Source organism: Gallus gallus, chromosome 1, assembly GCF_016699485.2.
Source record: "Gallus gallus isolate bGalGal1 chromosome 1, bGalGal1.mat.broiler.GRCg7b, whole genome shotgun sequence".
NCBI classification, from domain to species: domain Eukaryota; kingdom Metazoa; phylum Chordata; class Aves; order Galliformes; family Phasianidae; genus Gallus; species Gallus gallus.
Window position 1 is genome coordinate 179152876 of NC_052532.1, and position 26075 is coordinate 179178950.

General features: G+C 40.9%; 2 protein-coding genes across 6 annotated transcripts in view; one reads left to right on the top strand and one right to left on the bottom strand.

Annotated features, from left to right (window-relative positions):
• Window positions 1-6984, bottom strand: part of PARP4 (poly(ADP-ribose) polymerase family member 4) — a 45421-nt gene extending 38437 nt beyond the window's left edge. Inside the window, exons 1-5 of one of the 3 annotated variants that reach the window (XM_040700228.2) lie at window positions 5352-6984; window positions 5111-5262; window positions 3853-3985; window positions 2091-2286; window positions 717-840 (exon numbers count right to left, since the gene is read on the bottom strand). In XM_040700228.2, coding sequence (XP_040556162.1) covers window positions 717-840; window positions 2091-2286; window positions 3853-3978 — 446 coding nt within the window. In that variant the 5' untranslated portion in view covers window positions 3979-3985; window positions 5111-5262; window positions 5352-6984. Of the gene's footprint in view, window positions 1-716; window positions 841-913; window positions 1603-2090; window positions 2287-3852; window positions 3986-5110; window positions 5314-5351 lie in introns of those variants that run through there. The other 2 variants (NM_001171164.2, XM_040700230.2) reach the window with 2 other exon arrangements.
• Window positions 6985-7241: 257 nt separating this feature from the next.
• On the top strand, window positions 7242-24660 carry CENPJ (centromere protein J). Of its 3 annotated transcripts, XM_417152.8 has the most exons (15): window positions 7242-8265; window positions 10007-10130; window positions 12483-12615; window positions 14059-14164; window positions 14507-16121; window positions 17477-17609; window positions 19758-19923; window positions 20889-21131; window positions 21758-21857; window positions 22244-22338; window positions 22986-23084; window positions 23193-23333; window positions 23432-23516; window positions 23626-23746; window positions 24328-24660. In XM_417152.8, exons 1-15 carry the CDS (start codon window positions 7837-7839, stop codon window positions 24518-24520), a joined length of 3783 nt encoding a protein of 1260 aa, XP_417152.5. In that variant the 5' UTR covers window positions 7242-7836; the 3' UTR covers window positions 24521-24660. The 3 variants fall into 3 exon arrangements, with proteins under 3 accessions (XP_417152.5, XP_040526514.1, XP_046799844.1); XM_040670580.2 differs by lacking the exons at window positions 7242-8265; window positions 10007-10130 and adding an exon at window positions 10675-10829; XM_046943888.1 differs by lacking the exons at window positions 7242-8265; window positions 10007-10130; window positions 12483-12615 and adding an exon at window positions 13209-13380.
• Window positions 24661-26075: the final 1415 nt, after the last annotated feature.

Below are 26075 nucleotides of genomic sequence, written 5' to 3' on the forward strand. Positions count from 1 at the left end.
TCAGCTACCTGTGGTGTCCAATGCTAAGCCCACCCTCATTCTTGACTTTCACATTAGGATATGTATATGTCATCATATCATTCAGCATCAGAACATTTAGATCAAATATAAATTCCAGTACATTTCTGGAGAGTAGCTAAATCCCTTATTTACCAGTGAACAGCAGTACTCTGAAAGTGAAAGCTGCATTTTGTTAATATATTTAAAAATAGGAGTATTGGATCTGTATCTGTTCCTTTAATTCAATAATTAGAAACAGTTGTAACAATACCCTTTTCCTATCAAGTAACAGCAATCTCATGATCTTGATTTTCAGCTCCCCAAGTTTTCATGGTAGAGAGAGATGCTCATGACTTCTAAAAAACAATGTACTGGACTGGAGGGTAGCAAGTAAAAATCCATGTGAACAAAGAAAGGGGGAAAAAAAAAAAGAAAAAGTGGTAGAAGCTGGAATGTAGATGTTTACTGAGAGAGAAAAATGCAAAACTAATTTCCACAGTTGAATTCAAAGGTAAAAAAATAAAATACAAGCAATTGTAAATTCATACACATGGTATAGAAAATGAAAAAAGGATAGCTTTTTCCTCCCCTGAACTGTTTTTAAGGTAATGAATCATCTCTGACACTGAAACAGAATGGAAAGTGTATTTTTTTTCTTTTATATAATTATCTACATAGCTGTATCAATGTGCATCCTTAATTTTGTATTATTTTACCTGAGAGTTCCCACTTTGAATTCAATTCTCTTGTCACTTTCTCCTATAACAGTAAGATTGGAGTCATTGCTTTCGTTTTGATTTGTGGCAATTTTATTTTCAGAAGATGACAAGTCTTCCAAACCTGCAATCAAAACCTTTATTTACTTCATATAATTTATAGTTTCACTAATTTAACATAACCTATGATCACCTGCCTTGATCTGCTGGTGATACTTTGCCTAACACAGCCAAGAATACTGTTAGCCTTCTTGGCAGCAGGGGCATATTGCTGGCTCATGTTCAACTTGTTGTGCACCAGGACCTTGGGTTCTCTTCTGCAAAGCTGTTTTCCAGCTGAGCAACCCCCAGCACGTACTGGTGCACGGGGTTCTTCCTCCTCAGGTGAAGGCTTATTGAACCTGAGCTTTCTGTCAGCCTGTTTCTCCAGTCTGTTCAGGTCTCTCTGGATGACAGCATGGCCCTCTGGTCTACCAGCTGCTCCCCTCAGTTTTGTGTAACCAGCAAACTTGCTGAGGATACATTCTGCTCCATCATCCAGATAATGAAGGTGCTGAAGAGGGCTGGACTCCGTATTGACCCTGAGGCACTCTGCTCCTTACTGGCCTCCAACAAGACTTTGCATCACAGGTCCTCCAGGCCTGGTCATTCAGTTTTCGATTCACCTGACTATCCAGACCATAATTCAACAGCTTCTCTATGAGAATCTTACAGGAAGCGGAGTCAAAGGCCTTACTGAATTCCAAGTGGACAACATCCACTGCTCATCTTTCACTTATGAGGCCAACCATTTCATTTTAGAAGCTTATCAAGTTGGTTAGGCATGACCTGCTGCTACATTCTCTAGATATGGCTTTTGCACTGTTCTCACTGAAACTTCTGTTACCTGCTTGAGAGGAAACAAATCCATGTTACCCATGTAGTCAAAACACATACTTTGAAGTACTCGGTTACTTTAATAAACTGTTCAAGTCAGTAGGCTTCCAGGCTGGATGTGGCTCTGGGCAGCCTGGTCTGGTGGTTGGTGCTCCTGCACATAGCAGGGGGGTTGAAACTCAATGATCATTGTGGTCCTTTTCAACCCAGGCCATTCTATGATTCTACGATTCTATGATTCCATGACTACCCCTTGGTGAATCCGTGCGAATAACAGCTGATGATTTTCTTGTCCTTCAAGCACTTGAAAACGGTGTCTAGGATTAATTTCTCCAACACATTTCCACCTTTCTTTTCTGAAATACTCGTATTTATGTCAGCTTTACTCCCAGTATTCATGGCTGATGATTTCTTAAAAGTTTATTTGAAATACTGACTTTCTAAAACATAACTTCCCAAACTAACAGGTAAATGGATAAATGATACAAATACACCTACCATGTCCACCTGGCCATTGGTTAGAAATGTTGCCTTGTGATGTATTAACCTCAAATGCATCAGTTACTAAAAGCTTCCCATTTTCAACTGATTTCCAGACAAAATCTGCATATAAAACAGGCAGCTGATATTTCTGAGTAATTTTTAGATTGTGATGACTGAGGACATTGGCATTATCCACAAGAACATGTGTACACTGAAAGACAAGTTAGAATTAGAGTTGTTATGCACACAAAACTACAGTGTTAATCCAAATATTGTCATGCTGGTAAAATCCTAGAGTCTAAAGGAAACATTTAAAAACACAACATTTTTGGACCAGATTTTAATTGAAACATCTAATTTGGGGACACAATACCTCTGTATTTCCTCCACAGTCAACAAAGAGAGGATTCTTTCAGATGACAGTTCAGATAAACTAAAATATATGTAAGTTGCTTCAAAAGTAATGCCTCCTATTTATTTTCATGGAAACTACAACAGATACCAAAAGCACAATAATACTATTAGATAGAGCAAATTCTCAGCTACAAAACACTATTTTTCAACATAGTCACCATCATGAGATACACATTTTTGCCAGTGAGGAACAAGAGCTTACATGCTGCACCTGTAAGAATCTGCGCCAGCAGAGGCAGCCCACCGTTGCTGTCACCATTGCTGAAATGCACCACCCACCACCTCATTGAACTCACATCCACTGTTTGGTCCCCAGAAACATTCAGCAAGCATTAATTAATTGAATGGCACACCTTTGCACTTCCATGTCAGATGCCCATTTGTCAGACTGCCCCTCTGCTGCCATCTGTCACATGGCAACAAATGTAATGGAATATTGGTGGGAAGGTTCAACCTCTACTGCTGTACTACCAGCGTCAGCCTCTGATGTTGTGGGCGAGCATAATATAGGAGACATTACTTTCAGAGCAGCTCTCATACATAATTTCTATCTTTCTGCAGTAACTACAGAGGTGTGAGGGTGACCAGGTGTCTAATGTTCTGCAGGGCTTCTAGCAGTACACAGGAGATCCAATAATGGGCCAAGCTCTACAAACCAAAAGCTCTTTGGGAGAATGGTATAAAAATGCTGGTTAGAGTCCTTTAGAATCATAATGTGCTTTGGTAGCTTTATAAGGAAACTTACACTGCTTTACTGGAATCATACATATGCTGAAAGTTAAAACTATCCACACAATTTCCACAGTAGAGTCATGTCCTGGTAGGAGAAACTGAGGACATGTGAGTTGTCCAGTCTGGAGGAGGCCAAGATGTGACCTCATTTGTCTCTGTTGCTCCCTGAGGAGGGAGACGCAGAGGGAGTTGCTGGGCTCTGCTCCTGGGAGTAGCACAAAGCTGTACCAGGGGAGGGTCAGACTGGGCATTATGAGACATTTCTGCACTGTGAGGGTGGACAGACACTGGAACAGGCTTCCTATAGAGATGGTTGATGCTCTATGGCTGTCAGTGTTCAAGGGACATTTCGATAATAGGCTCAATTATATGCTTTATTTCCGGGTTATACAGGAAAAAAACCCTCCCTGGTTCTTTTGGAGAGAGAGAATATTGCTCTTAATTTTTTATTTACTTTTAAGGAGACATTTCAGTACTACAGAGATAGATGAATTAGAAAGGTAAGCAGAATATTTCCAGTGAAATATTGACAGAGAATTATTTCTCTACATGAGGAACAATTAAAACTCTATAATACTTTCAATGTTTGGTATTTTCCTTCTGAGATCTCAGAAATAAATCTAGAACTTACTTTGTTATTAAGCACAAAATCAATTGCTCCACCATTTTCTTCTATACATGCTTTCAGGCTGTTCTTCTTCTGAATGGATGAGTACTTCAGTTTAATAAAGAACACACAGTTTGCAAAGATTGTCATTGCTCTCCTGTTAAAACAGAAAGGGGGTTGTTTTTTTCTTTTGGCTAAGATTATTTCCTGTTATCCACTAAAATAGTTACTTATGGAGAGAGAACAACATAATTCATTTGAATTTGGGGTTCCAAGAAAACCTAGAAAATCAACACTATCAGATGCATTTTTATATATGCCTGTATAATCTGAGCTATAGGAAGGGCCCAAATCACCTACTACCCTACACATCTGAGAGAACCAGCAACATGCTGGTTGAGGTGAGGCATACAGCAGTTCAAGGATCAAAAGGCACACTAAATTGTTATATATTTATATTTTGTGCCTCTTGTGTTTTATTGTCTGGCATTAGCAATACATTTGTCATAAATTACTTTCTGCTCATGCACAAAAAAACCCTGTAACTCTTCTTTCCACGTTTTAAGGAAGAGGTTTTCACAAGCTACTACGTTATCTGAGATGGTAACAATCTTTTAAGATGCAGATTTAATAACTTGGCTCAAGGAAATTAACTATAATCATATACAAAAGAAAATGTGCCACTGCCAAAAGCTTCCCATATTAAAAGCATAGAGGGCACTGCCTCCTTTTGCACTGATCTCTGCATGCACTGAATTCTCTGCAAATTCTCTATAGCAGATTCTGGACACTGCTGAAGTTTCATCAGAAGTCATCTCCTCAGGAAATAATGGATTCCATTTGCACAGCCTAACCCAAAAGATTACTAGGAGGGTATTGAAATACATCCAAGCTATCACAAGCCCTGCCAACACAGCATATCTCACCCGGAAACTCAAGAAACAACTGAATTGTTTGTGGTGCAAAACGCCACAAAAATATTTCATATGACATTTGCTTATGAAAGTTATGCTGCTAAGAACTAAGAAAACAACTGATCTAAGAGACTCTCTGAACTAAGAGACAACTGATCTGTAAATAAACCTTAAATGAGCCAGTAAGCGGAAAGGAAAGCGTAAAGCTGAGAGAAGAACAGATTTACTTCCTCAGAGTTTGCCTACAAAGTGAAGCTCCCCCCAGCGAGCAAACAAACCTTGTCTCTGCTCCCAGTGTGATAGCTATCCAATGACTCCTAATCCCACTTCTCTCTTTATGTTTTAGGTGAAAAATGGCTTACACTCACCCGCTCAGGCAGCTCCCTGCCTGAAGGACCTTCTGCGTCCTCAGCAGAGCGAGGTGCAACTGAAGAGCCTGGGCACAGGGAGGGAGGATGGGGTGGGACAGCTCACACCCCCCTGTACATCGCCCAGAGGGACAGCGGCAGCAGTTGCGACCCTGAGAAATAAATAAACCAAGTGACGTGCAGTCTGCTGCGGAATAAGGAACACTAACACTTCCGGTGCTTGAGGGAGGAGGAAACTCACTGTTAAAGTGCAAGTGAACTTTGAAAGATGCTCCGGACAGCAGGAAGTAAAGCTGAAACCTGTTCAGTCTGCACCCAGCAGCTTTTCTCTCTGCTGAGTGAAGTGGGCTTTATTCCCTCTCATTGCTGATGATTGCTGCCACCAAGTATTAGCCTCTCTTCTTTAGCCCATTTCCCCTGAGGATCAAACTTATCAAGGAATTTTAGCAAAGCGTTTGTCTTTACTCTTCTTGAACTGCAAAGTTTCCAAAATTTAAAATCAGAATAGAAAATAGCAACATTTAATGTGAGTGTGAAGAATGGTAAACAGTTTTATAACTGGAATAGGGTGCTGATGCAGCATCAGATAAGAAGTTATGCGACGGAGAGTCGCTGACAACTGTCACTGGTTTAATTCTTGCAATTTCAGTTTATCTGGGTGGAGATCCATAAGGCTCTAACAACCTCAGAAGAATTTCACACAACTACATGAGCTTGTAATTATGATCAGCTTACAAGTTTGGGATCATCGTCAGTGGTAGATTACACTTTTAACAGGAGAAGAGTGCCAAAGAGAATTTTTTTCTCATTCAAAAATAGACTAAGAATAATCTGAAACTCAGTGTGGGCCTTCAGTGTGCAGGTATACTGAATTTTCCTAATAAGGACGTTAATGCATTAAAATGTGATCTTGCACTTGAAAAGGCAGGGGTAGAAATCCTTGGGTTTTTGCTTTTATTTTTTTCCCAGCACTGTTGCTTCCTACTCTTAATACAGAACTCAGCTTCAGGAAAACTGTGCAGATGATATATTCACAACTGGCCTAAGTGCAGGAAAGGTGACGGGAAGTTTGGAAAGAAAAGAGATGAAGAAAAGAAGAAAGAAAAGAGATGGAAAGTTGGGAAAGTGAGAAGTAGCAGTCAGCAGCTGAAAGAGCTGGTTTTACACAGCCTGGAGCTCGGTCCTGTACTGAGGTGCAAAACCCAGGCCCAGCTGGCAATGTGCCACCAGGTTTCGGAGTGATATTCTCCACTGTTTGCTGGAGCTCTGAGGAAACTGTTTTGCTCAGTAAGAGTATTCCTCAAGAGCAAAATGTCAGAAACTCTCTAGTGATGGTGACAGAACATGAGGGAAGGGCACGGAGCTGTGTCGGGGGGGGGGGTGGGGGGGGTGGGGGTGTCAGGTTGGGGTTCTGGAGAAGGTCCTTCAACATAGATTGTTGGACTATCCTGAATTTAGAGGCACCCGTAAGGGTCACCGAGCCGAACTTCTGGATCCGCACAGGAATGGGCTGCCCTGGGCAGTGGGCACGGCCCTGAGCTGCCAGAGCTCAGGGAGCATTCGGACAGTGCTCTCAGACATCGGGACTGGTTTTTGGGTGCACCAGTGTGGAGCGAGGGGTTGGATTCAGCGATCCTTATGGACCCCTTCCCATTCAGGAATGGGTGGGGGGGCAAGAACCCCAGGTGATTCTGTGACTCTGTACGCTTTCTATCCTTCCACTCCACCCTTACTGCAGTTATTTAAAGTTAAAAGGGCAGAGCCCGCAGCCAGGAAGGCACGCAGAAAGTACGCAGCCCCGCCCGGCAACACACACCCCGCGGAGATTTCAGGTTCGATCCGCGGTCATCTCCTCACAGCCGCCCCCGCAGGGCGGGAAGGCGGGGCGCGGCCCCGCCCGCACCAGCGGGACGGGACGAGCGTCACCGCCCTTCGCGAGCCTCTCCCCGCCCCTCAGAAGCCCAGGCAGGCGCCGGGGCTGCTCTGGGCGGTTTGCAGTTGCAGCCAATTAACGGCATTTTCGCCGCTGAGCCTCTTGGGAGCTGTAGTCGAGCGCCAAGCCATCGCCACGGGGCTGCACGAGGCTGGTGGCGGCTCTGGACTACAAATCCCGGCATGCCCCGCGCCGCGCGGCGCTCAGCCTGTGGCGGCGGGAGGCTGTGCCATGGCGGCGCGTTTGTAACTGCGAGTGGCGGGCGGCCACAGCGCTGAGTGGGGGTGCTGCTGCTGCTGCTGCTCCGGCGGCGGCCTCGGCTTCGGCCCTTTGGAATATAACGCTATGGGGAAGCTTTGAGCGTTTCGAACTCTGCTCGTACGGGAGTTCTGTAGGAGTTCCGTGACAGTTCCCGTGGGATCCCGGAGTGCCGCCGGGAGGTGGTGGTGGTAGGAAGAGGAGGGAGAAGCGAACGTGCAGCGTATTTGTGGAGTTACCGTGGGAAGGCTATGTGCGCATTGAAACACGCACTGTAAAGCGATCGTGGTTACGTGGGTATCTCTGCAGCATTGCATTAGTACGAAGATTTGTGGTTTGGCTGCTTTTTATAAACACAGTGGGGTGGTTTTAAGAGTAACTTCCTGATGATGGAAGTCTTCCTGTAGATTTTTTTTATTTCAGTTATCTGCTTAATTTCTCGGTGCTAAAAACAAGTCATAACATATCCATACCTGGTACTTGTGACTGCACCTTTTACTCCCCTAACGCTACCTGACGCTATGTTGTTACGTTAATGCTACGTCAGCAATTACACTGGAATATAATGTACAAGATGCCATCTGTTGAAGATCTGAGTAGTGAACAAAACTTCATTGCACACTGGATGTCCAACAGTTCCCGTGCTGGTGTCTTATTAGATCCTCAATTTACTGGATTGAAAATCAACACAGAAAATCTGTTAGCTGGACCTGAAAACGGCATGGCTTTTGCCAGTGAAGTGCAGCATCTCTCAGACAGCTGTTCTGTAAGTGAGGACTCCTTGGGTGAAGAACAGTTGCTTGAGTCTGGCTGCTCCTCTGCACTTCAGCAAAACAGCACTGAAACATCTTTTCCAGCAACGGCATATAATGTAGGAAGCTCTAAAGCAGACTTCGGCCACAGTGAAATGGATGATCAGAATAAATCTGATTGCAATGATCCTCTCTTACAAAGGCTTGAACAGGTAATAAATAAATTTTAAAAATTCTAGAAGTTCTTGATATTCATAAATTAAGATTTATTTTGTTCCTGTGCATCCATGGAATGGAACGCCTCTCCTATGAGGACAAGCTGAGAGAGCTGGGGCTGGAGAAGAGAAGGCTGCGAGGTGACCTGAGAGCAGCCTTTCAGTATCTGAAGGGGAGAGACAGGAAAGAAGGGGACAGATTCCTTAGCAGGGTCTGGGGAGATAAAACAAGGGAAAATGGTTTCAGCCTTAGAGGGGAGATTTAGGTTAGATATAAGGAAAAAGGCTTTAACAGTTAGGGTGGCGAGGCACTGGAACAGGTTGCCCAGAGATGTTGATGACTCATCCCTGGAGACTCAAGGTGAGGCTGGATCAGGCCCTGGGCAACCTGATCTAGCTGTACATGCAGGGGAGTTGGACTAGATGAACTTTAAAGGTCCCTTCCAATTCTAAGGGTTCTAGGATTTTTCATACCCGAAAGTATTTATAGAACATAAGCTTAAAAGGCAAGCCCTCAGTCAGTTATGTATGTGTAAAGGTTAGTGTCCTAGCCTTCACACAGATACTAACAACACTGTGGATTTGTGTGTTCATACGCATATGTGTATACACATATATATGAAATATCTATCTATCTGAAATATATCTTTATATAAAAGCACCTTTTGTTAGTTCTCGTTGAGTGTATGTATACCCATATTCCTGGTTCTGTTTAGATAGAGATGTTGCTCTTGAATGTGCTGTGTCCACAGTACTGGGACAAAAAGGCTTGGAATTATAACCCTGTGACCTTACCTAGCCACAGATCCTCCTGTCAAGGATTAAGAACTCAACTCCTTGTCCACTCTGCTAGAAGCTACCTCAGTGCAAATCCAAGTCTGTTCATGCAAGTAAAAGCTGGGAGGATGGAGTGAATCTGTAGAATAGAATTCCACAGCTAAACTGTTACATGTTAGGAGTATTTTTATTCACATCTTTTGGGCATGTCAACAGTAGCCAGCGGCAGCTAAATAACAGACATTAGCTACTTTACTTAAGAGGAATTGTTAAGTCTCCTTTCTTGGAAAGGTACTGGCAATCAAATACATGTACTTATTCACACTGTCACACTGCATATATATATATATATATATATATACACTGCATGTATATATATATACACACATATATATACGTATATACATATATATGTATATATGTATGTGTTTATAGTATCATTTATTATTATCTTGCGTGTGTGTGTGTGTGTGTATATGTATGTGTGTGTGTGTATATATATATATATATATATATATATATATATATATATATATATAAAATATTTCCAAGATCTCAGATGATTACAGTGAGGAACACCAATACATACATATAAAGAATGCTGCTATATATGCTTACCTACAAATAACAACTTTTCTAAAGCTGTATTGATCATGAGGTATTTTATGTTTTAGTAAAACCACCACATAGTAGAAGTTGGTATTAAAAGAGCAGGATTGGTCAGTTAAAAACTAGTGGATTGGGGTATAGCATACACATACTAGAAATAGCATGCATATTCATTGCAGAACTGGAAACTTTGTTCATCAAAGCACTTTATGTGTAACACTTCATGTTACAGTTAGATAACGGGACATCTTTAAAACCTGTTGTCTTGATGATGCTTATGTTTTGATGCATTCTGAGTATACTTACCCCACAGTACATTTATTTATTTATTTATTTATTTTTCCTTAAAAAGCTGAAGGAATTGCAACAACAGAAACAGGAACAGCTAAAGAAACAACAGATGGAACAACTTCAAAGGCTAATGGAAGAACAGCAGAAGTTACTTAGCATGGTATCTAGTCAGACAGCAGTTCTTGGTAAGTTGAGAAATAAAGCATAGGACATGGAGTCAGAGAATGGCCTGGTTTGAGAAGGACCACAATGATCACATAGTTTCAACCCCCCTGCTATGTGCAGGGTTGCCAACCACCAGACCAGGCTGCCCAGAGCCACATCCAGCCTGGCCTTGAGTGCCTCCAGGAATGTGGCGCAACCTCCTTGGGCAACCTGTTCCAGTGCATCACCACCCTCTGAGTGGAAAAATATACTTTATTAAACTGAAGAATGTGATCTATTGTTCTTGTTTAAGTTAGGAAGTGTATTCAGTGTTCATCTTAAGACTACTTGATTAGTCAAAGATAAATGCTGCATCATTTTAATGACTGGATGCTGAGTGCTACTGCTGAAGGAATACTACCCTTTTCCCAACTTTAATTGTAAGTTAATGATGGAACCCTTGTTTTGAAGAATATAAAATAAGCAGTTACGTTCCTCTCTGATTACCTGTTTCCCACAGTACTTTTGATTGCTTTAAGTCAACACTGTATCCAAATGAAGTGGTACCTCCTTGTTTGTGCTCTCAGCACAGGTTTTGTCATGTGATGAACTCAATGAGACTGGGAAGCTCATCTGTGCTGAGAAACAAACATTTGTGACCTGGATCAGTGTTCCAGTTCAATTTAGTTTGTGCAAAGGGAGAGGACAGTCCTGGACTGGAAAACGTCCTCAGAGTTGAGGTAGGGGTATCTTCCCTTGTAGGTACTATCAGTCCCACCTCATTTGAATATTATGTTTCTTTTACTTAACCTATCTGAGGAACTGAACTTAGTGTTTAGGCTTCTAACAAAAACTAGATTGCCTAATGACTTTTTCTGAATCAGGAATGTAAGGATGGAGGCTGGCTCTTGCCCTCCAGAGCTATTATATGTTTGTTTTTTTTTCTCCTGTGGAATAGTGGCTTGTTTTATTTTGAAGGCTGTACTCTAATGGCTGAAAGTAAGAAGTTCAGACCTGGGCATTCATTGGGCTTGACAGCTTTTTTTACAAATCACAGTCATCTGAGTATCAGAATCCCAAGGACAACAATCATGCTCTGAGTAATTGGTCTCCACATACACAAAACAGTGAAATTATAACAAAAGTTAAACAACACAGAATGCATCTCATATTTAAACAACAGTTGTTCAGTAGTGTCTGCCTGTAAAAAGCAAGGTTTGGCTGTGCCCCTGAAAATGCAGAATTGCTTGAAAGACAGTGAAGATGACCAATATATTAGCTAGTTATTTGGAGAAAAATAATTTGGAGTGTGTATTCCTTCCCCCCCATAGTTACTGAGCATAACTCATTGCTTGTAGTGATGCTTTTATACAAATTTTGGTTTACTTTGCTAAATATACTCACGGTCAGCTCAGAAGCCTTGGTGTTCCTGTGAGTGTTGTTAAAAGCAGCAGAAGGAGAAATCAGGTTCTTCCATCAGCATGAAATGTTTGTCTGTTCTAGTGGGGAAAAAAGTCACTACAGCTAAAACTTATGTATGATAAAGACTGGGATAATGGTAAAACAATGACAGATGCTGGATAGCTGCGTTATTTGGTAAGTTGGAATGAACTGAAACCATGTTTTCAAGTAGCAATTAGAAAATCTATATGGGAATATAGAATGTCTCCAGACCAACTGTGTTGTGAGGATAAATAACTGAACTGGAATTAGGAATTGAGACAGATTGGCAAAGAGATGCTATAGAGTCATAGAGTCCTTAGGGTTGGAAGCGTGATTAAGAATTGTTTATACACCAGAAGAAATGCACCATAGTTCTTCACTTTTTTTCTATTTTCTTAGTTGTACTGTGGGCACCACGTTACTCTTTGGGCTGTTGTGACTGGAATAGTGTTTTTGTGGTATTAATCTAGAAATTTAATAAGGAGTTTGTAAGTCTGTAGAGGTTTCAGAGAAGAGAAATGAGAGTGCAGTACAGGTATGAAGTATGATGAAAAGTTTTTAATCTTCTAAGCAGATGTGAAAGGATGAATTTATCTTAATTTTTAAGTATAGCAGACATCCAAGCTTCAGTTATTTTACCTTTAAGCCATAAATTAGCAAAGATGATGAATCAGAATGGGGTGCTAAGCTGTGTGTCTAGGGGAGAAAACTTATATGTGCTTGGACATTGCTTTAAAAAGAGTGCTCAAATTCAAAGTAGAGCTGATTTGGGAAAATCATAGGACTTCTTTTGTATGGGAATTCAGACTACATGATCATGAAGCTGTCTTCTGGTTTTAATCTAATCTGAATGCCACTTAAAATGCGAGCTGAAAGCTGATTTTCTTGTTTGTTTGTTTGCATGCTTTTTCGGGGAAAAAACCCAAACCTATATTCTGTTGATTTCATAGGAAAAAGCATGTGGTGTCCAGAACAGAAGATGGAAAAATTAATGGAGACTGAAGATCCACCCATGGATCCTTTTTGTGCGGAACTCTCTGAAAACAGAGGAAAGCAGTTACGGGTGACTAATGCAGAGGAAAGGTAATTCAGAATGTTATTTGATAAAAAGTATAAGTAATATATACTGCAGGTTTGGCTGAATTCTGAGTCATGATTAAGAGTCTGATATTCTCAATTTGTATAGCTTTCTCAACCAGGGATTACGTTCTGCTTGTACGATGGAGACCACTAGTAAGAGAGGCTCTGGCTTGAGATTGTGACAGATATGCTGTGTTGGCTGAAGAGGTGTGTGCAGCATGGGGTAATGATAGTGTAGAAGCACATTCTGGTACAGGCTTTTAGTATATTAGCAGTTACAATTACTGTACTCAATCTGATTTATTACAATCATCTCCTCGCCACCATTACACAGCAAAAGTAGTGATGAGGAGGAGGAGAATAAGGCCATGACTTTTTAGTTTATCAGGAGTTATGTTTGTGTGCATCTATGCGTGGCTAAGAAATAACAGTGCATGTGGGAGAAGTCTTCTCATGGATGTTAGAAGCTTTTTTTTTTTTTTTATGGTGTTGATGGAATAGAAGTAGTGGTTGGCATTGTTTTGAAGCTCTGCCTTGTATTTCTTGTTATGACCAGGCAGACTTGTTCCAGGTGGTAGGCAGCTGCTCGGTCACCCTGCCTCAGAATTCAATGGAGGTGAATTAGAAGAGGAAAAATGATAGTTGTAGATTGAGATAAAGACAGTTTAACAAGTGAAGAAAAGAGGGGAAGAAAGCCCAGTGTTAAGAAGGCAGCCACTCTTCATCTCCCACAAGCAGACTGGTGCACAGTTGGTCCCTGAGCAACAGGTAGTTTTAGAAAACCAAGTCCACAATTCTCATTGCTGAACATGATGTTGCATGGTGTGGAATGTCCTCTTGGTCACTTTGGGTCAGCTCTTGTGGCTCTGTCCTCTCTCTCTTGCCCACCCCCAGCCTATTTGGTTTGGGGAACGGAGTGGGCAGCATAAGAAACCAAAGAAAACTTTGATGCTCTGCAAGCAACAACAGTGCAAAAGCATTGGGTGTTACCATCACTGTTTTGGTCATAAATCCAAAGCAGCACCATATGGACTGCTATGAAGAAAGTTTACTGCATCCTAGCCAGACCCAGTACGCAGGCTGACCTCAGTAGCATTTCTGAGCATTGGTGTGGAGGAGATACCATAGAAATTATCAGTATGCCTAAAATCTGTGGTGGTGTTTGATGGCTTGGGCAGAAGAATGGCTCATCTAGAAAAGCAGCGAAAGATGAAACAGCAAAACCTGCACGTGCTATTTTTTTAGCTGTGTATGAATAACTTTATCAAAAGATAATCAACTATTACTACAGTGCATTTTTCAGATTAGCTTTGCCACTCAGTGACTGAAGTACTTCATAATTTGTCATCGTTTATGTAATTGTATCCCAGTTCTTTGAATAGCAGTGATGCTAAACACAGTTAAATTATATGGAAATGTAAGAGTTATTTTTTTAAATTACTCTAGACCTATTAAAGCTGCGATTCAGGAGAAGAAACAGACATTTGAAGAATTTGTGGAAGAACAGATGCAGATAGAAGAGCAGCGTTTGAAGCAAAAACAGAAGTTACAGGTTTTCTATTCTTTCTAACTTTCATTTTTTTATATATTACACCATGCTGTGATGGGTGCTTTAAAAAATCAGATGGCAGATTCTGGCATCAGAAGCTAACGCTGCAGTATTCACATCTTAACAATTCATCTTCAAAATAAAACAATAAACCCCAACTATTTTGTTTGCTTAAGATGCTTTTAGAAATCCAGTAGAAGCAAGCGTACTGTATAAATTCCTACCAATATGTGGGGTTTATTTGGAAAACAAACAAAACAACCGCATTCAAAAACTCAGCAACTTAAAACTGTATGAGGGATTTTAACATTGTATGTATGTTAATTTTTCCTTATCCCCTTTCAGGAGACATATGGATCAACTGTTCAAAGACCAGTGATCAAACGACCCTTCCTAAAAAGAGGAGAAGGCTTAACAAGGTTCACTAATGCCAAATCTAAGATAGCAAAATTTGGGGAAAACATAGTGAAACCTCCACAGAGGGCTTCAGATGACAGAAATGCGAGAGTGGACAGATCACAAATGCAAAAGAAAAGTCTGCCTTCTGGCAAAGAACTGGTTTCTGGGAGCCCTCTTACACCATGTAAAAAAAGTAACCAGCCTGACAAAGCAAAACATTGTCCTCTTCAGAAGACCCTGGTACTCAGGAATCAGAATGGAAAAAATTCCTTGCCACTAGAAACAAGAATGCAACCAGGAAAAAATCTTGACGGACAGATTAAAGTTTCTTTCTCATCAGAAATTAACAATAAAATAGAAAATAAAGAGAATGTAGTGGAATTTACTAAGCCTAGCACTGGCAGCAAAATCAGAAACAAACTACCTGACACAGAAAAGCCTCAGTTTTCTTCTGAGATGGCCGATGCCTTTTCTAATTCTAACTGTTCTGTGAGTCACTCTGTAAAGGACTCAGAACTGTCTTTTGAAGTTTCATTTCAGAATAAGTTGGAAAACTGGGAAAAAGAAAAGGAAAAAGAGAATCTGGAATTAGATGAATTTTTGTTTCTAGAACAGGCTGCAGATGAAATATCTTTCTCAAGTAATTCTTCATTTGTGCAAAGGATCTTAGATCAAGATCAGCAAACTTCACAAGGACGCAGAATGTCCTCTACCCCTATCAAGGCAAAACAGCAGCAAGTAAAGGAGCTTGCAGTTAAACTCATTAATAAGAAAAAGGCAGAATGTGTAGCAGTGGGAAATAAAAATGATAAAGCAGTTAAGCATACGGTCTTAAATTCAGAAACAGCTTCTAGGCTGAAGGATCCTTTGAATAAAGCAGATAGTGTAATGTTTTCAGCTTCTTCCATGACAGCAGCTCCTGCTTTAAAAAGTACTCAGTGGATTGAAAACGAAGACAAAGATGAAGAAAATGGTGATAGTACTACAGATTCTGAGCAAGAATTTGAGACCACTTTAAAATATGAAAATGAAGATGTTAAGACATCCTTTGTGAGCCATAGAGAAAGTGATCCAGAATTGTTAGATTATGGAAGTTCTGCTACAAATATCAGCAAAGAAAGCAAAAATGGGAGTGCCAGCCTTGACTTGTCAGACAAAGATAGTAGTGCACAGCCAAACCAGAAGGTTGGAAAAGCTTCAGAACACCAAAGAAGCATGTCTTGTTTAAACAAGAATAAGTTTGAGTTTGATGATGAGAGAACATGGAGTGATCTTGATGAAAACTATGTTCATGATGATTTACCTGAAAAATACACTAAAATGCCCTCACAGACTGACTTTTTCAGTAAGAATGATACACCTTTCCCAGATAAAACATTAAAGAGAAAAGTTGCCTCAAAGAGGGGGGAAGAACAGTCTAAGCAGTCTGCAGTGGACAGCGATTCAAATGGACCTCCATCAAACCTGATGGTGAAACTGTTTCCCTCACTGAAAACAAAACAGAAGACAGGCTGTCATCCAGAGCATGAAATCAAATCAAATGTGGAACAGGAGTCAGGAGGTGAGAGAACAGCAACTGTGGTAGGAAATGTTGAAGAAAACATGTTTTACAAGTCTTTCCTTTTAAGGCTTAAGCTGCAATTTGACGCTACACCAAAAGGTACAGACTTCTACTGTAAGGCACCCTTCATCTCTTCTGGTTGTGTCTGATGCCAGATGCAGTCATTACACAGCTTGCAGAATGATAAGTTCAGTGAAAACTTTTATTTTCACCCTAAAGGCTAGTTTTTTGTCTCATCACCTCAACAAGTAACTTGATCTGAAGGTGTTTGACCACTGTTTCAAACTCAAGCAAAGAGGCAAAAGCATGCTGACAATTAAGCAGCGTCTCCCTTTCCAGTGAGTGCATCTACACAGCATTTAGGTAATTCCATGCACTCCTAGGTTAGATTGTTTCTGTAGTAAAATAGGATGCGCCAGCAAAATCTATTTTCTGTCTTTAGTATAGTATGTAGAGAATTCACCTGGAATATGGGAAACAAGTTCATTTTTCTGCTCTTCCCAAATTGATTTTAACCATTTCAGCCATGTGGGTATGGTATGCAGAAGGGCTGCCTCTAACATCTCCTGTAGAAGCTGTTGTGTTTGTGCTAGTTTAAAATGGAGTTGTTTAGTGACAACATGATGGCATAGCTTAGCATGTCTTCTCTGTAAGATGGTGAGGTGTCAGTTTCAAACTTTGCACCAATGAATGTTTAGGACTACTTCAGTTCTTTTGAGAAGTTCATGTGAAGCAGAATTGGTAGCTTTAGTGTTTTATGGAGATCTGTTTTATTGGGCTTTTGAAAGATACCTGCTGGGTCTTGTTGCTGGAAGTAATGGCTAGCAGCATTTACGAGTGAACGAGGCAACTAACTACGCTACAGTATCAATACTTAGGCTTTTGTTTTGCATGCTCAGAAGCAGACTGTGAAAGCCTTAGGAGTGTTAAGCAGTGACTGAACTGGAAGCTGGAATGGCAGAGAGGCCCACAAATATTCTGGGCCTCTACAGTGCATTTCAGGTCAGTGATGAGTTCAAGCAGACTGCTGTGAGTAAACTTGGAAAAACTTACAGTTGTAACTTTCCTCTTTGATGCTTTGCCCTTATCATATCTTCATTTCACTTCTCTACAGGTCCTTCACAATCTGATTTCTGGTACATGTTTAGTTCTACAAATATTATAGATGTACTTGATGAGGAACTTGAATATATAGTTCAGGGTACTTAAAAATGTCACTTCAGTACTAGAATTTTCTTGCAATGCTACTGCTATCTGTAAAATAGTATATATTTCTTTTAAATTAGTGTGTTAATTCCTTACTTCTGTCTAATGGGTGCATCTTAGACAACTTGAATCTGGTTGTTCTATGGCAGGAGCCACTGTTCCATCCCAGATACTGAGAGAGAAACTCGTTGAATTGGAAATGGAAATTGAGCGATTCAGAGCTGAAAACACAATTCTAACTAAACTTCGTGAAGAAAGAGAGCATGCCTTGGCAAGCATCAGGTAATCTGACTTGAAAACAGTTTGGTGCCTTCAATAAAATGGTACGCTCCAGGCTGTCACATTGTGTAGTTCTTACCTAGATACTGTTAAAACAATACAGGTAAGTAATTGATGTATTTTAGTAAGAGTGGAGACGTAGATCAAGAAACTGGTTGTTTCTGTATGTATGCATTAAATGTCGTCATAACTCACGGACAGATTGCCAATCTAGGAATAATGTTGAGCTCTCCTGCTCCTTTAATATATCCTTAAAAGCTATGCCAGTGAGAATTTTCACATGTATACTTTTGTTCTGAGCAATAACACAGTCCTAAACTGGTCTCATAAAACAGATTTCACGTGAATGTGATTGATGCTGTCCATTTGGATTTGATGTACAAACTGAGTATTATTATTCATGTCACCTAGGGGAATTCTAAGCAGTAAATACAGCAGAGTAATTCTGTGGAGACTTAAAAGTGGCATGCCTATTTCTGCCAAAGTCAATTTTGTTTTGTTTGGAAACAGCATCATGTTGTTGGCTGATGCTTAATTTGTGACCTGCTATTGGTCACTGGTTCTTTTACATGCAGCTTGGGGGAATGGTGTTCCACTGCACTGAGGAATACTGGCAAGCTTTCATAGAATCTAGAATCATAGATTGACTTAGGTTGGAAAGGAACCTCAAAGATAATCCAGTCCAATCTAGCCTCCAAGGATAGGGCATCCACAGCTTCTCTGGACAGCTGTGCCAGTGCCTTACCACCCTCTGAGTAAATAATTTCTTCCTAACGCTTAGATTAAATTTCCCCTCTCGTAGTTTAAAGCCATTCACCCTTGTCCTGTCACTAGTAGACTGTATAAAGTCGGTCTCCTTCCTGCTTATAGGCTCCCTTCAAGTACTGGAAGGTTGCAAGGAGGTCTCTTTGGAGCCTTCTCCAAGCTGAACAAGCCCAACTCCCTCAACATTTCTTTACAGGAGAGATACTCCATCCCTCTCATCATCTTTGTAGCCCCCCTCTGGACCTGCTCCAACAGCTCCACAGCCTTCTTGTGTTGGGGGCCCCAGGCCTGGATGAACACGATGGGGCCTTGCAAGGACAGAGAAGAGGGGGACAATCCCCTCCCTCTCCCTGCTGCCACTCCTTTTTTGATGAAGCCCAGGATACTGTTGGCCTTCTGGGCTGCAGTTGCACACAAGGCTTTAGTTGAATTATAAAATGGCCTGGGTTGAAAAGGACCTCAAAGATCATTTAGTTTCAACCCCCTTGCCATGGGCAGAGTCGCCAACCACTAGACCAGGCTGCCCAGAGCCACATCCAGCCTAGCTTTGAATGTCTCCAGGGATGGGGCATCCACAACCTCTCCGGAACAACCTGTTGCGGTGTGTCACCACTCTCTGAATGGAAAAACTTCCTCCTAATATCTAACCTAAACCTCCTCTGTCTCAGCTTAAAACCATTCCCCCTTGTCCTATCACTATCCATCCTCGTAAACAGCCGTTTCCCCCTCCTTTTATACATTCCCTTCAAATACTGGAAGGCTGCAATGAGGTCTCCCCAGAGCCTTCTCTTCTCCAAGGTAAACAAGCCCAGTTCCCTCAGCCTTTCTTCATAGGAGAGGTGCTCCAGCCCTCTGATCATCTTAGTGGCCCTCCTCTGGACCTGTTCCAAGAGCTCCACATCCTTCCTGTACTGGGGGCCCCAGGCCTGGACGCAGTACTCCAGATGGGGCCTCACAAGAGCTGAGTAGAGGAGGACAATCACCTCCCTCTCCCTGCTGGCCACCCCTCTTTTAATGCAGCCCAGAACACAGTTGGCCTTCCAGGCTGCAAGCACACACTGCTGGCTCATGTCCAGCTTCCCATCTACCAGGACCCCCAAGTCCTTCTCCGCAGGCCAAAGCTGAAGCTTTGCTAGGTTCTGGATAACTTTTGTGACTAGAGATACAAATACAGAAGTAGTTGGACATCAAACACTAGCCGTATAACAATTGTTGGACTCGATCTTTGGAGGTCTTCTAGCCTAAATGATTCTATGAAATACTGCTTATAGTTCAATCTTCCAGGGGTAACAGATGTTGGGATTGACTACAAAATTTAGAGTCTGTTTTCTCACTCCAGATTTGTATAGTTTTAGGCTAAAACAAAGCTTTGTTCTATAATTGTAGGAAAGAAATTGCAGACTTTCAACAGCAGAAAGCCCAAGAACTTGCTGAAATAGAAGAATATAGAAAAAAAGAAATGAAAAAATTGCAAAAGGAGCGTAAAGTTTTTGAAAAGTACACCATAGAAGCTAGAGCAATTCCAGATAAAAAAGAACGTGACGAAATTCAGGTATGAAAATAACAGTTACCATTATTATTTACGCAGGAAAACAAACTCATTTAAAGCCAATTGAGAACCAATTCTAACCTAACTTTTCTAACTTAGGCCAATCACTTGAAGGGCTGCAATTGATTGGCTTAATTGGGAAAACAACTGCAGTCTTCACAACATTATTTGGTGGTTTCCAGGAAAAAAAAATAGAACAACCTTACAAATATTTTTGTCACATCTCTATGCATAAAAACTGCATGAGACTATGGTAGAATCATCTTCAACTTTGATACAAAATTACTATAGCTCATATATTGTTGCAAGTTTTGATTTGTGTAGTAAATGAAAATGCAAACTAGACCTATGCTTAAATTTTGTTTGTAACTTTTCCACAGTAAACATAGTTATCGTCTATAATTTTCAAAGTTATGTTTTGTGATTATTTACTCATAAGTCTTTAAATGCCAGTGATAAAGAAACAAGATCTGTTTGTTCCTTCACTGTCAAGATTCATCAGGTACACAGCTGAGTTGTATCAAACTTCACAAGTGGATGTCATTGCTTGATGCTACTTCAGCTACTTCAGTAGACTGAAGTAACGTTTGCAAAATGGGCTAAATGGATTAATGAGTATCTTATGTGACTGTGTCCTCCCTGTCTTCCCATGAAGACAGTTCAGGGTTCTTTTGGAGGGTAGCCTTAAAGACAGCACATTTCTGCCTCAAGTGTGTTTGTGCTGGCCTGAATATGAAGTGTAAAGGAGGCTGAGAGGGAAGTGTGATGATCACAGGAGTTCCTGTGACTGAAGTTGAGATATTCAAGTTGGTAGTCTAAAGTTAATGCTATTCATTTCACAGAAGAAAACCTCCCCTCTCTTGATCTGATTTTTAATTAATTAATTATTTTATATTAATTTAAAGAAAATTTAAAATCTTTTGATATATTAGAAAATGAAATGTTTTATAAACACTTTTTTTCCTAAGGCTTTAAAACAGCAGATTGCAGAGTTACAGGAAGATCTGAAACGGAAAGAAGCAAAATGGTCAACCACCCATCGACGCCTGAAAGATCAAATAGATGCTTTAGTAAATGAGAACATGGAGCTGAAAGAAGAGGTCAAAATTATGGAGAGGTTTCGTCTAGAAGCCTGGAAGAAAGTAGAAGCTGTTGGAAGCAAGAAGAAAGTAGAAAATTCTGGGATGGCTTTAAAAAGAACAGAATCTGCAGTAAGTTATTCATCTCAGTGTTAAAATAGGTCTGTGCGAACACTGTGTTTTGCATCATGACATTACAGTCTAATAGGCACCACCTAGACTTTTAATTCCCTAGTCTTGGGGTTCTACAGATGGTGCCAGATAGAATTGTTTTTAATGGCACCTTCTCTCTAAATATAAATGTTCACAGAATGGTTGAGGTGGAAGGGGCTCTCTGGGTGCACACAGCTCAGCCCCTGCTCAAGTAGAGACCCTCAGAGCAGGGTGCCCAGGTCCATGTCTGAGCGGCTTCTGAATGTCTCCAAGAACACATCACTATGGGCAGTGTCCTTTGTTGAGGAATTCGACCAGTCCTTCAAGTAGTTACATGTAATTTTGAAACAGAACTGTTGTTTTGGATTGCTTGCACCAAATTAACATTCTGTAGTTTTGGGTCATGAGGCAGCAGACAATTCAAAATACAGCTTTTGGGCTACATCACACAAGCCCTTCTGATGACTACATCTCAAGAATGTACAGCTTGTGAAGAAAGCTTGCAGTGAATTTCCTGTCAAATGGTGTACAGATTTTATTGCAACTGCATGAAGAGTTATGAATAAATGTCACATAAACTACAAGTATAACTGCCTTACTTCCAGTGTCTGCAAAATAGAGGCCTGAAAAGTGAAACTGGATCTCTGCTTCCTCCAGCTCAGAAGTGTGGCAAGATAAATGGCATAAGTTATTCAGAGGCAAAAGGTACACATTTTGTCGGTTAATTCTTTAACAGAGAAAATAAATGTGGATTTTTTGCATGTGTTTACGAGGCCATCTAAAACTAGATAGGGAATAGCTGTAATGAACTTGAGTGCACAGATGAACACCTCCCAGGGCAAAATTTTGGAGAAAGCTGTTAGGAGACCATTCTCAGAGTGGAAGCGCTTCTGGTCGTGTTGGTGGCAAATGACTCACCCCAGAGGGCTGGCATGGTGATTTCTTTTTTTTTTTTTAATAGACATACTACTTTCAGTTTCTGCTCCACTTAACAAATGTGGGTGTCATGTACAGCTTGACCTCATATATGATTTTAGCATGTAATCTGTACTTTACTGGCCAAATTAACATCATTATGTTTATCTGGGTAGGAAAGCCTCCTAGAGGACCTGCATCAGCACCTGCTAAGGACAATAGCAAGTCTGCAACAGTGACAACACCAGAAGATTCTTCTAAAACTTTTATGGTAATAAGTCCTGTATCCTGATTTGGTTTTTAAGGGAGTAGCTTTCAGTACTTAATGTTTGGAAGGTGACTTGGAAAGCTGTTGACTCCATCTTTTTATGTTCTTTAATTGCAATGCTGTTGTTGCCATGAAAATGGCTATGTGGCATGAAAATGGCAATGCAGAATGTTCTACCTGTGTTTGTGGCTGAGGTAAGGAAATAAAATAATAATCTCCTACCCTCCAGAGTTTTGCAAAGTTTTCCATTTCAAGAGGCTGGCTATTTGTATGCCCCGTGTAAGGAGACCATGCAAGAACCCTTCATGTAGTTGAACTACTTCTGGAATGCTGTAGGTAGCATTTGGTGTTATAAAACTTTATCAGTTGTTTCACACTGTGATATGGATGACTTCAATCAGTTGGCACCATGCCACAGCAATGAATTCCATTTTAGTTTGGACAGAAGCTGTCCACACTCAGATTACTGCAGGCCTGAATACATCACTGTAATTACGCTGGGATTTGCATGGAACCTATACTGGTTTTATGACTTCCTATAGCTGTCTTCCTGCTGTCATGCTTATTTCATAGGCTGACAGGTATTCTAAGAAACATGTATGAAGACAGAGCTTGATTTTTTTAAGCTTATATTATTGCTGTTGTTTCAGGACACTTCTCCTGGTGAAGCTCTTGTGTCAGTACCATCTGGACCTGCACATACAGACAGTGAAGAGATAGAGAGCGAAATTGCTTATCCTGATGGAAGGGTAAAATGAAAGTGTGGAATTTGAAATTCCACAAGACACTTTATGTGAAAGATCAATGGGTACCTGAATGTGATGCCTTAATACTGACCTCTGTAACCTATTCATTAGGTTGAGAAGGTTTTGAAAAATGGCTGTCACCTCATATTTCTTCCTAATGGGACGTGGAAGAAAGTGGGTTCTGATGGGAAAACAGTAACAATAACCTTCTTTAACGGAGACGTGAAGCAGATTATGCCTGATCAAACAGTGGTATGTATCCTACATCTTCTGCATTTCCCTATAAATACTTGTGTGTACACGCTCAATTTCTGGCTAGATATGTTAATTTCAACTTTTTTTTTCTTCAGATTTACTATTATGCTGATGCTAAGACTACGCATACTACATACCCTGATGGCTTAGAGGTCTTGCAATTTTCAAATGGACAAATAGGTAAAGAAATCATCCAGCCCAACCAACTCCCTACACTACCATTGTGTGTGTGTGTGTGTGTGTGTGTGTGTGTTTATGTAGTAGTAACTTGTCTCAAAATACATTCTAGAGAAACATTATCCTGATGGCAAGAAAGAAATTACTTTCCCTGATCAAACTATCAAAAGTTTATTTACGGATGGACAAGAAGAAAGCATCTTTCCAGATGGCACAATTGTTCGTATTCAGCGGTAAGCTCTGTATTTTCAGGTACCCTGGCCTGTTGAGGGGGAAGTAGTAGGTAAGAGCTCACTGACAGAGGCAGTATATAGTGATATATTCTTTAAAACTTACATTTGAATATGCTGTACTGTGAAGATGTGCTTGCTGTTTGACATCTATTTTTTGTAGCTTGAAGGAGATAAAGGAAACTGAACTCCTCTGTCTAATATGCTAACCTGAATGACTTTTCTGACTTGTGTGTAACACTAGAGAACATGTGAGTACCTGTGAGTACTCATGCAGGTCTCAGGTCCAAACTTGATGGTACTCAAAATATTAAACTTCTGAACAGTTTTAACAGGGTTAGACCAGAGAATGTGTGGTGGATGCTCTCAAGTATAAAGAAGTTGCATGAGTTTTGCAGAAACATGCTTTTGAGTATCAACAGAATGGCATGGTATTTAACAAAACATTACATTTTTTTTTCTTCATTTCTTCCTTTGGGCTTATGTCTGTACTGTCTGTTCTGAGAATAAAGCCTGTTAAGCCTGTTTAGAGTCTTTATAATGGTTCTTACAAAAGACATTTGACATATGTGTATTTAATGCAGAGATGGAAGCAAAACTATCGAGTTCAACAATGGCCAGAGAGAACTACACACATCAGAGTTTAAGAGACGGGAGTATCCGGATGGGACTGTTAAGACTGTGTACTCCAATGGACACCAGGAAACCAAGTATGTCTGTGGGAGAATAAGAGTAAAGGATAAGGATGGTAATATTCTCATGGACACTAAGCTGTAGTTAGCATTGACTCTGTTAGCACAACAGAAATAATGTACATTCCTGTAAATAAGAAGAGGAACACCTTTAAACGTATGCTGTGTATATACTTACAGGTTTTTTTTTTTTTGAAATAAACTTAGTTTTCATTGGGTGCTACACCAGCTTTTTTTTTCTAATTTCTTTTTGCTTGTTTCTACTTTTCAGAAGGATTTTATCCATTCACTACTGTCTTGCGTAGCTTAATGGGTATTTTTCAGATCCTTGGCTACCAGTGAAATTGTGTCAAACAGCTGCAGCTGACCTTATTTTAGACTGACAAATCTTCTCTCAGATCTCTAAGATAAAAGGTCGTGCTGTTGGAAACTCGGTGTGGTTTAACATAGCAGAATATTGGTTTTGTTCACTGTATGAGTTTAAGGCCATCAGTGCCCTGGGCTGCACCAGGCCTGGCACTGCAGTCTGAGTGAGGGAAAGGCTGTTCCAGTCTGCTCTTTTGGGTACCACAATATAAGGATGTAAAGCTATTAGTATCCAAAAGAGGGCTAGACACCTGGTTGAAAGGTCAGGAGGGCAAGGTGTGGGAGGAGGGGCTGAGACCTCTAGTGTGCTTAGAGCAGGCTCAGGGGAGGCCTGGAGACGGCTGCAGCTCCTCCCAGGGAGCAGAGGGGCAGCGCTGAGCTCTGCTCTCATCAGGGGAGGGGCAGCTGGGGGTGAGGGAAAGGGTCTGCACCAGATGGCAGTTGGACCTTGAGACAGGTTCCCCAGAGCAGCACTTGCAGCCTTAAGCTGCCGAAATTTTTAGTGTCTGGACAACACTTCTAACATGGGGTTTGGTTTTGCATGGTCCTGTGTGGATCAGCAGTTGGACTCAATGACCCCTTAGAGCCTCTTCCACCTCAAGATCCTTTGAATTTATGTGAATGGCACTACTGCTTTTCCATGCTTCACCAAAGGAAATATGTAATTGCTTGTAAGCTGACTTGTATTTAAAACCTCCTGAAAATATTGCTACTGCTGTAGTGTCTGTTGCAACCCTCTACTGCAGTGGATATTGACATTTAACTCACTTTCTTTTGTGCAATAGAACATATGCTTCCCCTTGTGCTATGTGTGTCCCATTCCCCCTTTTCCTCAGAGAAAGCAAGCTGCAGTTACTGTGCCTGCACTCTAGTCTACTGAAGGGGTAAGTCAATCTGGACTAAGACCTATGCTTACTCAACTAGGAGTTGCTTGGTTGTCTGCATGCGCCAGCACTGTCCTATCTGCCAGTCTTAAAATGGCAGTTCTTCATGTAATTATGTCTGTCTCTTAGTTATAAACAGCTATCTTGAAGTAAGGACATTACATTTTGAAGGCGACAACAGCTTTGTATGGTACAAAACCACGCAGAGCATTTCAATGCCAGAATATAGACTAAGACCATGAAATGACCTTTCCCCTGCTAGTAGAAACAGAATGTAAAGACAAAGCACACCTGTGCAACAGTAAGATGGTGGCTGTGATCTCTACAGGTAAGTTTTGAGCATGTGTGTTCTATCTGGACATCTGGAAAAGGTGTTTTGCCATGCAGTGA

Coding starts and splice junctions, on each gene's coding strand:
- CENPJ (XM_417152.8), top strand. CDS start 7,837: ATGCTACGTCAGCAATTACACTGGAATATAATGTACAAGATGCCATCT. Junction 17,610..19,757: donor CATGCCTTGGCAAGCATCAG/GTAATCTGACTT, acceptor CTATAATTGTAG/GAAAGAAATTGCAGACTTTC. Junction 19,924..20,888: donor AAGAACGTGACGAAATTCAG/GTATGAAAATAA, acceptor TTTTTTCCTAAG/GCTTTAAAACAGCAGATTGC.